At 44.5% G+C, this 15509-nt stretch overlaps 1 protein-coding gene across 1 annotated transcript; it reads right to left on the minus strand.

Annotated features, from left to right (window-relative positions):
• Positions 1-4643: 4643 nt before the first annotated feature.
• G6PC (glucose-6-phosphatase catalytic subunit) lies at positions 4644-13330 on the minus strand. Its single transcript, XM_006092325.3, has 5 exons — positions 13042-13330; positions 10632-10741; positions 8431-8536; positions 7512-7627; positions 4644-6322 (listed from the first exon to the last, which is right to left on the minus strand). The coding sequence occupies exons 1-5, from the start codon at positions 13269-13271 to the stop codon at positions 5811-5813; spliced, it is 1074 nt and encodes a 357-aa protein (XP_006092387.1). The 5' UTR covers positions 13272-13330; the 3' UTR covers positions 4644-5810.
• Positions 13331-15509: the final 2179 nt, after the last annotated feature.

The following is a 15509-nucleotide window of genomic DNA, read 5'->3' on the forward strand; positions in this document are numbered from 1 at the left end:
TGGTTCAATTCCTGGTCATGGGCACATACCTGGGTTGCAGGTTTGATCCCTGGCCCTGGTTGGGGGAGGCAACGAATCAATGTCTCTCTCACATTGATGTTTCTCTCTCTCCTCTCCCCCCACTTCCACTCTAAAAAAAATTCAATGGGAAAAAATATCCTCAGGTGAGGATTAACAACAACAAAAACAGGCTCACTTGAGTTCATTCCTGGGGTGATCACACAGGGATCAGTGGCATGTTGCCAATGGGCTGGTGTTGAAGGAGGAGATCAGAGTGAAAGATGGAGGCGGAGAGATGAAATTGTGATGGCATGCGCTCACCAAGGAGTTCCAAACTATTCACAACGGAGGAAAAAGGAGTTAGATTTTCAATCTGTTTGCCTTTGGATAGAAAGTAATGCAGCTAATAAAGGATCAGATCCCCAGTTCTGTGATGGAGCAGAATGAGTAGAGTTCTATCAGTTTTCAAACACTGAAGTGAGTTGAGCTGATCTGAAGGCAATGACTGAGGAACTCGAAGAGCGAAAGAAGAGAGAAGACGGCATAAAGGAAAGCATTGAACATTTTCTGGCTGGAAAACCAACCTCATGCTAAAAACACACACACAAAAAACACATAAAAACACCAAGTTGTTTCTTCTTGTAGCTACATTTCTGCCCTGGAAAGATTTATGAAAGCAAAAGAAGAGCCGAGCACATAACATAATTAGGAACAGGCCACCTTGCATAGTTATTCTAGCTGTGGCTTTAATTTGGTTCGCAAACTCTGGATCTGGTTCAAAGAAGCGGTTCACAGTCTGCTTATGTCTTTCCCTTCTGTCTCAGCAGCTTCATGTCGACATAGCAGCCCAGGCAAATGCTGGAGACAGGCAAAGGGTGACTGCTCTCTGTTAAGAATCACAAGACTTGGGGACACTTACTTATGTGACTTAGAGGAGCTAAGGCCTTAATTTCTGACTCTGTGACATGAAAACAATTTTTGAATAGAATGAATAGTGAGCAACTTAAACAAAGGGGTCAATTCAGGAAAAATAAAAATATTCGTAGACTTTTTTTCCTTTTTATTGGGAAGTAACAACCCGGCAGCAGCGCTTTCATCGTTCACTCTGAAATTAGATTTTGGGCTTTGGGTTGCCCATCACTGGACTGGACAATTTCTAGTTTCTCTTCTAGATTCATTAGGTTTTTGGTTCTCTAATGGAAGTGGCTTTTGTTGACTGCTTCTTTGTACTATTTCTAGTTGATTCTTTCCTTAACAACATCATCAGAAGGCTATTTGGCCAAAGGTTTTCCATTCTCAAGAGGCTCTTGAAAATCACTTGGTTACAAATAATATTGTCCTATTTTATTTACACATACAAGCCTTAAAGGCAACTATCCTAGTTCTGCAATTACTACAGAGAAAAATCAATAAGTGTTAATAATTCAGCAGCTAAAGTAATGGTTTTCAAGGAAACAAGTCAGCAAATTTTGACAGGTTACAACTAGTCAATTGATCAGGGCCGGAACTTCAGATATCCAGATATGTCTTCAAGCATAATGCTCTTGGAATGCATACTGGAACAATAAAGCCATTGCCGACAAAAGTAGGAGGAGCCCATTGACATTTCTTTGTTAAAATCTGATCACCTGATCAATCTTGCTTTAAAACTCTTTAAGGAAAAGAATTAGACAAAGACATAATACAGGGTATGACCTTAGGAAATCCAAAGAGATGGCACAACCAGAAATACTGTAAAACTTTCTTACTAAGCCTTTGGAAAAACAGTCTGACAGTTCCTTAAAAGGTTAAACAGAGTTACTATATGACTCAGCAATTCCACTCCTAGGTATATATATATATGCAAGAGAGATGAAATCATAGTTCCATACAAAAATTTGTACACAAATGTTCATAGCAGTATTATTTATTATAGCCAAAAGTGGAGACAACCCAAATATCCATCAACTAATGAACAGGTAAACAAAATTTATTACATCCTTACAATGGAATATTGTTTGACTATAAAAAGAAATGAAGTATTAATACATGTTACAACATGAATGATCCTTGAAAACATTATGCTAAGTGAAAGAAGCCAGTCACAAAAGGTCACATATTGCATGATTCCATTCATATGAAATGTCTAGAATAGGTAAATCTATGAGACAAAAAATAGACTGGTGGTTGCCTAGGGCTGGGTGGGTTGGGGTGAAATGGAGGTGACTTCTAATGGGTATGGGGTTTCTTTATGGAGTGACAAAAATGTTCTCAAATTGATTTGTGGTGATGGTTGTACAGTTCTCTGAATATACAAAAAGCCATTGAATTGCACACTTTAAATGGATAAATTGTATGGTCTGTAAATTACACCTCAAAAAAGTCGTTATAAATTTTTAAAAAGCTATATCAATTTTGTTAAAGTACAAAAGCAAACACAAGAGCCTTAAGCCTGTGGTGCAGCAGCATTAGCCTGGAGAGCAGAAGGTGCACTTTCTTAATGGGTCTGTTTTCCCAGGGCAGTAATACAATTGGTGTGTGTGTGTGTGTGTGTGTGTGTGTGTGTGTGTGTGTATCAACCCCAGCCCACCTCCTCAAAACTGTTAGACTACCAGAACAATCTAGCAAATTATGTTATAACATGCCATGAACCTTGGTTTATAACTGTCATTGGTCACTTAAATTTATTTCCACCCTGAGGATTCACAAGTCATTTTAAAACAAACCTACCTCTGTAACTTGGGGAGTTGATCATGAGCTGACCCTCTTTCTGGCTTATAAATTCTAAGCCCGTAGGTCTGTCCATTTCTAGACTCTGCTCATTCCAATAAAAGGTAGCAATCTTGTATTTGTGGAGTCTCTGATCTAAACAAGCTTCCACAGTATCTCTATTTTCTACCTCTGCATACGGCTTTATACCAAAAGTTCTTTGTGGTAATTCTATCTTCTCGCTCTATCTTGATTGTAAAAATAAGAAGTAAGTTACCTTACTGTTTGACCCAGATAGTCTGAGCAAGACCTTTAATCTCTTTCTTGAAAGAGAGAAGGCAAAGAGCTAAAAAATTGTTTTTAGCACTGCTGTTAAACTAACATGGTCATGCCTGTTCTAATAGTTATTTTATGAAATACCTTTAAAATATGGCATCTTAGAAATGAGTAGTAGCCCACTGGGAGGATCATTCTAAGTTTTATAATGTCCTTTGCCTACAAGAAATCAGATTTTCCATGGTTTGAATTAAGAATCATATCTGGCCCTAGCCAGTTTGGCTCAGTGGATAGAGCACCAACTAGTGGACTGAAGGTTACAGGTTTGATTCCAGTCAAGGGTACATACCTCAGTTGCAGGCTCGATCTTAGCCTCAATTGGGGCACGTGCAGGAGGCAACCAATCGATGTGTCGCTCTCACATCAGTGTTTCTCTCTGTCTTTCCCCTTCCCTTCCACTCTCTCTTAAAATCAATGGAAAAAATATCCTCTGGGTGGGGATTAACAAAAAGAAAAAAAAGAGTCATATCTGGTATCTGAAAGATAGTTTTATACAGCTGCCAATTTTACTGATATCGGTAAGGTATGGGGGTGAGGCAGGTGGAGGGTGGGGCATGGACTCTGAGTCAGACTGCCTGGTTTTTAAACTGGCTTCACCATTCTGGGCAAGACACATAACCCCTCTATGTCTATTTACATGTAATACGAGGGTAAATTATAGCACAGAGATGTCTGGAGAATTAAGTGAGTTAATTGTATAAATAGATAAAATGCATAGAACAGAGTCTGGCATATAGTAAGTACTCGATAAATTTTATCTGCTATCACGATCTTTATCAACTTCACCAACTGTTGGGGTAGGGGCACTATTTACTTTCTGCCAGAATCCCATTGCAAGGAACCTGGACTGGGTCCCTGAAAGCAAATAAGTCATCAAGGATGAGGTCTCTGTCTAAGCAGTGGGGTTCAGTTCAGACATAACAAGACCATTTCCCTTCTCCCTTGGTGAGACCATTACAGTCTCTTAGGGCCTGGTTCAAACAAATAAACAAACAAATCCAGGAGGGGAACTCAACTTCCCCTAAATAAATACATTTCAAAGTTCTGAGGTGAGTGAGCAGATCTCAGCCTCAGGCCATCCAGGGTGAAAGAAATCACTCCGTAGAGAAACTTGCAATAGCTCCCTTGAGTGTTCCTTGGTGCCATGACCTGTCCTGTTCAGGCTTTCTTGAACTATAACCCCAAACCTTGCTGACACAGGGTCATGCATTCCAGTCTGCCCAGTCTTGTTCTCCTGCTACAACTTACATTCCCTGACTGTTTAGTTTGGTAATGACCCTGCCTGTCTGCCCTCAAGTGGTGGTTTGACCCATAGAGCAACTCCTGCTGACCTGTGGTCTGGTAAGGAATGTTCAGTCTTAGCCAGTGATATTGTGCCTGTGTTGTGCTCAACTCTACCTGTGGCCTATGGACACTTCGTAAGTCTCCCTAACTCTACTGGGGCTCCTGGCCAACTCAAGAGAAAGCACCTTTTTTTTTTTTTCTCGAAGGGGAAAACATAGGTACACAGAAACTAAATTATTTGTTTAGGGAAATAAAGGAAAGAGCTAGAAATTTAGCTGAGCCAGAATTAGAACCTTCAGATCTCATTGCATCTAAAATGTAGTAATCAACAAGACTTCATTCTTAAATAAAATGTTGTTTTTAATAAAATACGGCACATATATATTTTTCTTTTCAAAGATGTTATGACCAGGAAGGTTGGTGTGAATGATAATATATGGCGAACTACATAATTAGTAGCAACAACAAGGACTCTCAAATAAATAGACTTCAGCATTTTTTTTTAGGACATATTCTGCAAACCAGCTGACACTGGAGGACAGGCAAGGAGGCTTTCCCTCCAAGAATGTGCTCTTGGTTGGTGTGGGATAGAGAAAGGAGTCATGGGTACCCGCAGGAATCAAAAGTAACATTGGAGTGACCTTCTGGAGGGGGAGATCCTTGCCTCTCCTCACCCTTTTGCCCAAGATTTCAGGGCTTAGCTGACACAGAAAAAGCTCCACCACAGAGTCACCTTTAGGCATCTGAGTCTCCAGCAGGGCGGGTGTGGAGCCAGTGGAAAATTCTGGGGAAAGCAGAGCTAGGCTAATGAGGAGGAAGATCTAGGGTGACAGAGGAGAAGCTTGACTATGCCTGAATGCTCTGACTTCGTACAAATCTAGGTCACTGCAGCCACTCAGAAATCCTGGTCAATACAATGACCACAGCTACATAATAGAAAAATACAAGATGCAGAATTACCCCACTAACCACCTATTAATTACACTTCAGGTTGGTCCCCCACTATTGAGAGTCCCTCACCTAAAGGTTTAAGTACAACCAAAGCCATTTAGGTATTGTTTGACATAATTTGCATGATATTCAAGATGCTAAAAAGTCCTCCTTAATCCATCCTTCTTTCCTATCAAATCCACTTCTCTTTTCTCCTTTTCTGGATCAGAATGAGCCTGGGTAGAGCATTCTCAGGTGGGATTCCCAGCCTGGGACCGTGAGCTGTCCCCCTACCTGGAAGTCTGACTTTTGTGTATCTGACAGAAGAATGAGTAAGTCTTCGGGGGAAAACCCAGAACTACCCGACTTCTAACAGACAAGGCTTTCTCAAATACCCTTACTAGTTTTTTAAAAAAAAAACATCCCCCAATACAATTAGAATTGCATAGGAGGAAGGGGGTCGCTCAAGCTGACTCAGGCACTTCTGGCCTCAAGTGGGCTGGCGGGAGACGCCGGTTGCCCTCAATCCTCGGCTCAGTCATTGACTTTAAATACTGAAGTTTCCACCTTCCTTACAAAGACTTCTTGTCTGACTGGCCCAGGATCCGGGCAAGGCACCAGGGGATGAGACTGACAGATGCCAGGGGCACTGCTGCACTTTTGCAGAAGGACAGGACGTAAAAGATCATCTCAACTTGGGATGGGGGTTTCAAAGAGTCAAAGAGGTGCAGGAGGATGAGGGAGGCCACGATGCAGCCGAGACGGAACGGGACCCGCTTGCTGAGTTGGCCCTTGCAGCTCTCCCTGTACATGCTGGAGTTGAGAGCCAGCCCCAGGCCGAAGAGGGTCCCCAGGTTCTTCAGGAGGCTGGCAAAGGGCGTGGTGTCAATGTGAACCCATTCTGGCCGCTCACACCACCTCTTGGCTTTCTCTACCGTCCACAGGAGGTCTACACCCAGCCCCTTCAGCAGCAGGTAAAATCCAATGGCAAAGCTGAACAGGAAGAAGGTAATGAGGAAATACTTCTTGAGACTGGCATGGTAGATGCCCTGGATGTGGCGGAAAGTTTCAGCAACAGCAATGCCTGAGTGGGAGAAAGAGTGACGGTGAGAAATAGGAAAGACTCTGGACCTTCAGCTAGAGGTGGGTTGGGACCCAATGGGTGACATGTCACCTGTCACCCATTAAATCACAGATGCTAGATTAGAGGGCCACCTGGTTTATTCCCGTATGTGGCTCCGGCCTTTCCTCACCCATAGACTCTTTCAGATGGAAGAGTCTTGTTCCACACATCCTCCTACCGCCTGCTTGTTTCCTGTGCGGGGTCCTCATGTCTCTCATTGAATAGCCTCAGGGGTGGAGAGCTCACTCCCACTTGGGCAGCCCATTTCCTCTTGGGATGGATTTGATTATTAAAACATTCTTTCTTTTGCTGAGCTGACTGAAGTCTGTCCCCCTCTAATGCCATCTGTTGGTCTCAGTTCTTTCTGCAGGACTTAAGTGGTAAATCCAGAGCCTCTTTAACACATTTGAGGATAGTTATTCTCCTCTCTAATCTACACATTCCCAGGTCTTTCATGTAACATGGCTTCCAGGCTCCTTCTCAAACATGGGACCCAGTACTGGATGCTGTGTTACTTTGTAGTTGTCATGAACTCATTGTCTCTCTTGTTCTCAGCACTGTTTTCTGCTCTTACAGATCTCCAGGAACAAAATCCACAATTGCCCTAAGGTTTTATATTCCTATGCCTACCACAAAGCCAAGAAATTCTTTCTACACTTAGCCTAAATCTTTTCTCCCCCTCATTAACTGGATATAAAAAAACCACAAATATTAAAAACTCTAAACCTATAAAAATGACCAAGTGTGGGTATGTATCTATTGGGTTTGCAAATGAATTTATTTAAATAAAGAGCTTTCCTAGGACACTGTGTTAATTTGTTAAGTTTGGTAGATTCTCTTAAAATTAAACGAGGGGGCACTCCCAATGGAAAATCAGTAAGAAATAAAGATTGTAAAAAGCTCAGAGATTTCAAGCTAACTTAATTGGGTATTTGGTGTGGTGCAGCTTGTCTGGAACACACTTAAATGTAGATCTGGGCACTCCCATAGAAATTAATCATATTAAATGACCTACCCTTGACTTTCAGCCCACTAAAATGCTGACAGCATTGATAACCACAGACTATGGCTGGCATGCTGGGATTTTGTCCTGATTATGGAGAAATGGGATACATGGGAGAGAAAGGGAGGGATCCAGAGCAGCCGATACCTGACAAGACTCCAGCCACCACCTGATGGGGAAAATGAGCAGCAAGGTAGATTCGTGACAGACAGACGTTCAGCTGCACGGCCCAGAATCCCAACCACAAAATGACGTTCAAACACCTGCAACGGAAGAGGCAACCATAACAGAACCCAGATACACATCCTTCAGCAAAGAGAACAGCTTCAGCAGGAGTGTTGAAGCCTGGCAAACTTAGGTTCATCAGTGGAATACTTGTAAATTAATGCCTGTCCTCACAAGCTCAAGGATGCCTGTGGCACGCGGTGAACCCTTGTGTATGAGAATGTATTTGCACAAAGGCCGCATACCCAGAATTCCCTGTAGTAGGAATGTCTTACATGTCTCTGTTCATTTTAATGTAGATGGGTAGACTCTATGGTTGGTACAGAAATGGGTCTTTGTTTAAATCCTGCCACTACCTAACTACCTGATCTCAAGAAGCCCCTTTACCATGTTTCCTTATCTGTAAAATTAGGATGTGCACTTGTGGGTCTCTTCCAGCCCCAACATTCTGTGACTCTAATCTGCACACTCAGCAGACATGCTGCAGCTCTTATCAGTACCAACCCAAAGTGTGGGATGGGCTAGGGCAGTGGTTCTCAACCTTCTGGCCCTTTAAATACAGTTCCTCATGTTGTGACCCAACCATAAAATTATTTTCGTTGCTACTTCATAACTGTAATGTTGCTACTGTTATGAATCGTCATGTAAATATCTGATATGCAGGATGGTCTTAGGCGACCCCTGTGAAAGGGTCGTTCGACCGCCAAAGGGGGTCGCGACCCACAGGTTGAGAACCGCTGGGCTGGCGGGGGGGGGATGTGAGGAAGAGCAAGTGGTGTGTCAGCTACAGAGAAAGCCACCCCCTGCTCTCCACCACCCACACCCAGGGCTGAGTTCTTACCTAAATCCGAAGGTGGGCTTTTTCTTTCCCCGAAGGATAGAGAGGGTGGATGTGACCATCACATAGTATACACCTGCTGTACCCATGGCATGACCGGAGGGACTCCCTAAAGGGCAGGAAAGAGATGAATGAATAAACTAAAGGTGAAAGTCTCCATCCTAGGGACTGCTAGGGGGTGTCATCAACCCATTTATCCTTCCATTCATCCACCCATCATGCCATCCATTCATTTATCCATTTAGTCACCTATTTAACAAGTCTCTATTGAGCGCCTATTGCAGGCCCAGCACTATGCTAGGCTCCGGGAGTATAGTGATGAGCAAAACCAGAGAAGGCCCAGTTCTTGTACTTATATACAGTCTAGAGATTACACAAAGGATCTAATTAGCCCTCCATAACCTCTCTTCCACTCTTGTGCCCTCTGCTCCGCGCATGCCTGCCTCATTGCTTTCCTGTAAACATGCTCCCACCTCAGGGTCGTGGCATTATTAGTCTTTCTAGTCACACAACCCTTCCTCCAGAAATTTACTGGCTAATTCCCTTGCCTCCTTCAAGTTTTTGCTCAGATCTCAACTTCTCAATGAGTATTACCTTGATCACACTATTTAATTCTGCAACCGGTCCCTATTCCTGATCCCTCTACCGTGAGACATAGAGGGTCCTGAGATATGCCAACCTCCACTCAGATCCCTTTCTGGACAGAAGGACTTATTTTTCCAGCTGTTGAAAGTGTGATCACAGATGGGCCTTAGCTCTCAGCCTTCTCCGGCTGAGAGAGCCATTTTGATCAGGGTTATCCTCTTCCTGGGGCTGGCCTGTACCCAATCACTGGTCTACATTGGAGTATAAGGGCCTGTTCCTCTTGACTCAATTCAGGCAACTCTTAAGGGCCATCCTCAGCTTCAGAGCTCCCTGTGGAGTTGGCTGAGGCTGAATCACAACTAGACTTCTTCTGCCCTGTTGGCTTTAGTCTTCCTTCCATCAGTGTTGCTCCTGAGAGTAGCGAAACTCCTGTATGCTGATCTCCATCTGAGTCTGCTTTCCAGGGAACCCCATAGGCAAAGCCTTTTCTTTTCTTTTTTTAAAATATATTTTTATTGATTTCATAGAGGAAGGGAGAGGGAGAGAGCAATAGAAACATCAATGATGACAGGAAATCATTGACCAGCTGCCCCCTGCACCCCACCCCCGGGATCGAGCTCGCAACGTAGGCATGTGCTCTTGGCTGGAATCGAACCTGGGACCCTTTAGTTTACAGGCTGATGCTCTATCCACTGAGCCAAACCAGCTAGGGTGCCTTGTCTTTTCTGTTCTCCTCCTGCCCTCTACTTCCTCCTCCTCCCTCTTCTAAATTATCATCTTCCAATATTCTATACATTTTACTTATGTGTTACACACACACACACACACACACACACACACACACACACACCATTCAAATAGCTCCACGAGAACAGAGATCTTTGTTTTATTCACTGAGGTATTTCAAGTTCTTAGAATAGTGTCTGGCACAGAGTAGGTGCTCAATAAATGACACCTGAATGAATGCATATGGTCTGAAGTGAACAACGGGTGTGTAAGAATGAATAACTATGGGCCATGCCCTAGTTTGGGGGTCAGGGGTAGGGTCCCTGAGGACAGAATGCCAGCAACCTTCCTAAGGGTAAGGGAGACTTAAGACGAGTGAAGGGTTTGCATATTCTGATTACCTACTAAAAAACAAAAGCTGTCATTTGATTGAGCAATACCAGTATGGCTGTAATTAGCCAAATACTGGCAGGTTGTGGGCCTGATAGGTCAGCTCAGGAGGACACAGCTGCCAGACCAGGCCTCTGGGAAGGACAGCCGGGGCACCAGGCCTCTAGGGCTTAACCTTTCCCAGGCAAAGGGCCATTGCACACTTGCACACTTACTCTCATGAGCCCATTGCCCGTGAGGGTGCTTGCCTCTCTGGGTTAGTAATTAAGGTTTTGGAAACATTAGGCAGATTTCCAAAGCAGCAGCAAGATGAGATGCAGGAAGGCCTTCTTGAGATCAACTAAAATGGAATTGTATCAAATTGAAGACCCTGAGAAAATGCGGGAAGGAATGGCTCTCCTCATGTCCCCTCAAAGACAGCTTCACCCACAACGAATGCTAATAGGTGTCCACGTGAGCAAGGTGCGCCCAGCTTCTGTCTGTGCAGAGTGTGGGACTCTTACCTGGTCCAGTCTCACAGGTGACAGGGAACTGCTTGATCAGTGGTGCAGAGCTACTGCTGTAGTAGTCCGTGTCCAGGACCCACCAGTACGGGCGCTGCCCAAAGAGAATCCTGTGGAAAAGCAGAACCCGTTACGGAAGGAACCCTTTTGCCAGAAGCCCACACCTTTGAGAAGGGAGAGTAGCTTGAGAAGAAGATCCATGTGACCCTAAACTGGTCCATTGGCCACCTCCAAGGAGGTGAACTAGGTGGCTGGGAAGAGGTGGGGGAGGTAGACTTGTATGGTACATCCTTTATATAATTTTTGGATTTTCAACTATTTGAATTTAGTATTTATTAAAACATAAATAAATAAACCCGAGATCCAAAGATCCATATTCACGGCCAGCTAGGTGACTTTTTCTTAAAACCACAAGACAAATTTGTCCTGGAAGGATGCATCTGGAGCTGCAGTTCGCAACTTAAATTTGCATATCCCACCAGGTCCCTCTGCTCTTTCTTCAGGCCTCAGAATAACTCTCTGTAAGACATACATAGCTTCGGGTGCTTGCTCTGTGCCCTCTGCTTTGAAAGAGGATATCTCAGACAAACCGCTGCCCTTTTATTTAATTTATTTTTTTCTTAATCCTCACCCGAGAATATGCTCCCTTTAGAGAGAGAAAGAGAGAGGGAAAGAGAAAGAAACTTCGGTGTGAGAGAGAAACATCCACCCGTTGCCTCCCTTGTGCACCGGACTGGGATCCAACCTGCGACCCTTCGGTGCATGGGATGATGCTTCAGCCAACTGCGCCCCACCGGCCAGGGCCAAGCCACTTCCCTTTTAAAAGGCCTAGATCTTTTATCGTGGAAACAGGTGTCAGAGGTCTGGCTGGAGGCCTCCTTTTCCCTGTGGTGGTAGAATAGTGATTGCTCACCCAAATCAGGGACAACCACTAACTCTCACCTCCACCAACTCAGAGAAAATCCATCACTCTGTAATTGAGATCAGATGTTTGGAATAACCATTTATCTTTTTATTGCTTAGGGTCATGCTCTTTAATAGGGGATGTTACAGATAAAACTTAGATTTTTTCAATAGAAATTTCAGACTCCCTTGGGCTTCTGAGCCCAATAATCTTTTTTTTCTATTCTAAAGGACTTTTACTGTTTATGGCCAGAGATTATTAGAGCTGAAAGAGACGTAAGAATCGTCTGATAGTCATAGATAGCTTTAGAGATGGTAAAGGGCTTAGAGCAGCGGTTCTCAACCTGTGGGTCGCGACCCCTTTGGCGGTCGAATGACCCTTTCACAGGGGTCGCCTAAGACCATCCTGCATATCAGATATTTACATTACGATTCATAACAGTAGCAACATTACAGTTATGAAGTAGCAATGAAAATAATTTTATGGTTGGGTCACAACATGAGAAACTGTATTTAAAGGGCCAGAAGGTTGAGAACCACTGGCTTAGAGGGAAGCTGGTCCAACTCTTCATTTTCTAGATGACGAAAGAGAAGCCAAACCAGTAATATGCTAAAGTCAGCTGGTGCTGGCTAACAATTATAAAATATTCAGGATTTTTGTAAGGTGAACCCATCCGTAGCTTGAAAGTGGCTATCATGGGAATATATAAACAGTAGAATTTGGCAAATGTTAAAATCGGGGTTCTTCCGCCTCCCATCTTTCCCTGAAAGAGTCAGTTAATCAGCATTGGATATTCCATGGTTCTTAAGAGCCTTGCCCCTGGAACCAGCCTGCCTGAGTGTCAATCCTGCCTCTGACATTTACTACCCATGTTGGTCTAGGCACCTTCTCTTCATCTGTCACATAGTAACCACCTCCAGAAAAACATTCAGCCCATGGCCTGGCACATACTAAATGTTTGATAACTGTTAACGATAATTATTATAAGGTCCCAGAGATAACCTAAGTTTACAGATTATGAAACAGAAACTCAGATTGTTGCTATGACTTGCCCAGGACATGCAGCTGGTAGGTGGCTGAACAAAACCTGGATGGAGCCCGGTTCTCTGGATTCCTCCTCGTTGCCCCACACAACACGTTTTTAAATTATCTATATGATTCCTTTTTTCATGCATCATTTTTCTTCTGTCATGCATCTACCTGTATGTTGACTATTCTGCTGCAAGCAGTAAAACTGTGTTTCTTTGCTTATAGCCTACAAATCCAGACTTTTCACTAAGTCCAGCTGGCCTTCCGTCCATATGAAATAGCCTTTCCTGTATCTTCAACTCACTGACAGGGCTTTCTCTGTCTTCTCTCTTTACGTAGCAGATGGAGAGTCAGGAGGGGAGGAACCTGTGGCTTCCTGAACTGCATGGAGAAGGCAACTTCTGATGGACAGACATTTCCAGAGAGAAGGCCAGCCTCCTTCCTTGCCGATCTCCTCTCGGCCTGGCTCTTACTCACCACTTAAAGATGAGGTTGAGCCAGTCTCCAATCACAGCTACCCAGAGGAGTTGGATGCCCACAGCTTCTCGAAGATGGAACCAGACGGGGAAGAGGACATAGAAGGCATTCCTGAGGTCTGCGATCACAGAGACCAGGATGAACCAATCCTGGGAGTCCTTGTAATTCACCTGGAGGTAGTGTGTTGACTGGATCCCAAAGTCATGAAGGACGTTCATGCCTTCCTCCATGCTCACTCCCTGGCCCCTCAGGAAGCCGTCAGCTGAGCCCTTGCAGACGTGGTGGTGATAACTCTGCTATCAGCCCGCGTCTTGCCCGTTTTATACACCCTGTAACCAGCCTGCAGGTCAACCCAGCCCTGATCTTTGGACTCAAAAAACACTTTTGTCTAAAATCTATTGATCAAAGGTGCATCATCAGTAGGTTGATGCAAACATGTTCAGGGTGATTTACGTAAAATAGAAAACCAGGCACACAAAAACAGCCTGATCGGCCATGTGCTCCGCGGGGCCAATTATTAACTTTGGCACGCTGCTCGACAGTGCCAGGGGCTGCCCTCCTCTGGCTCTGAAACCCAGCCAGAGACACGGGACAGAGTCTAAATCACCGTGGTTCTTGCAAAGATGCCTGATTTCCTAAGTCTGCAACTGCGCTTAATTGGGAACAAAGAAAAAGTCTTGAAGTCCTAGTGATTCAGGTTTTAAGTTATTAATTTAGAAGGTAGTTCATTTTATTGTACTGGGTACTGTCACCTTGCTGGCCCTTTCTTAACTGCATTAGGGTCTAGGAAATGCCTCTGATTTGGGAGCTCAAACCCTCTTCCCATGTGGGTCTATAGCTCAGGGCCAGAAGATAATCACCTTTGAATGCCTGATTAATTCATTCATTTAATGTCCTTAAAGTTCGGACCTTTGGGGTTTTAACACATAAGTGAAAGCAATAAAATGAGTGTGTGTTCACACAAAAACAATATGATTGATATATAGTTCTAAATAAAAACACCAACAAATTGGTGACTGGGGACCCTGGAAAGGGCTTCTGTAGCTTGATCTTCCATTTGTACTTGGAGATATTTATGTTCACGAGGAAGTCAATCCATTCTTACTACAGCCATGGATATAGACAAGGGATACATAAAAGTAACAGATGCCCAGGCGTGAGAAGCAATGCTGCCTTCCTCCCCTGCACAAGCAGAAATCGCCCTGCAGCAGTGCAGAGACCAAAACCTCACCCTTGGTCAGTTCGAACTCTGAAGGAAGCAGGGGCTGAATCAGGCGGTGACCGGAGGCATTTTTCAAGGATAAGAGCTAGTGGGAATAAAACTTTAAAACATTCACTTGAATTTCCCACCAGTAAGTCCATATTCCCTTCTCAGGGGTAGGTTGGGGACAGGGAAAAGGAATTCAGAACTAATGAGTCTGTAGCAAAGGTAGACAACATTCCATGCCGGAAATGATGAAAACATCATCCAGGAAGTATGGTCTGGCATCTTATCCCCACCCTCCATGGGCTCCCACCCACCTCCAGCAGACCCCAGCTGCCCTTGACCACATTGTCTCTGCTGGTCCAAGCAACCCTATCCTACCATGCCTGGTCTGGGGAGGTAATGGCGGGCTGTGGGTGGGCTGCAAATAGAGCATGTACTGGCAGTGTTGTGGGGAAGGGTGTTCTCTATTGTCAGCAATGCTAGGCCGCAGGTAGTGGGCCCCACTGGAAGGCTTCCCTCCACCCCGATAAGCCTTCCTCGAAAGTATTGAGTAACCACTGTTGTGATCCCGGGGACTGAAGTTTCTATGGTGTGAGGTGAGTTGAGGGCAAATAGGGCAGACCCTCTGACAAAATATTCAAAGGCCACTATCTGGTTCTCCACAGGGCTGCTAGCAGCCGGAATCTCTGAGTCAGGCAGGGTTCTCTCAGCATATGGGGAGGCCAGTGGAGGGCCCTGTCTTCTGGAGGAAACTCAGGGAGAATGCTCATGTTGATAAGGTGTGGGATGGAGCTGATATCTGCTCCCAGGGTAGAGGAGGAGTCCCCCTGGCAGGCAGCCCGCCTGGCAGGAGTACCTCTTGGTCAGAGCAATTGTATATCATCATGAGACTCTTCGCTAGTCTATCTTTCTAACTTCCAGCCCCTTCCGGCTGCCTCCAGCAAATTTTTATCATGTACAGAAAGAGGTGAGGCCCCCAAAGACCCAAGCCTGCTGGGAAGCTGACTGCAGAGAGAAATGGCAGAGTCCTCAAATGCTCACAGGACTTGTGAATATTTTGAGGTGAATAATGGGGATGGAGTATTTGAGTTGCTGGAGGTTTCAATGAGAATTTACTCACTTAAAGAACTCTCTCCAGAGAGGGGACTCTATCATCTCCTTCTAGCTCCTGTCATCTTCCCTTTCAAGAAGTTCTCCAGTTTAATTCAATAAACGTTTCCTGAGCAAAGCCCTATGCTTGGCTCTATAAGAAATTGCAAGT

The sequence above is a fragment of the Myotis lucifugus genome, unplaced genomic scaffold (assembly GCF_000147115.1).
Source record: "Myotis lucifugus unplaced genomic scaffold, Myoluc2.0 scaffold_100, whole genome shotgun sequence".
Classification (NCBI taxonomy): Eukaryota; Metazoa; Chordata; class Mammalia; order Chiroptera; family Vespertilionidae; genus Myotis; species Myotis lucifugus.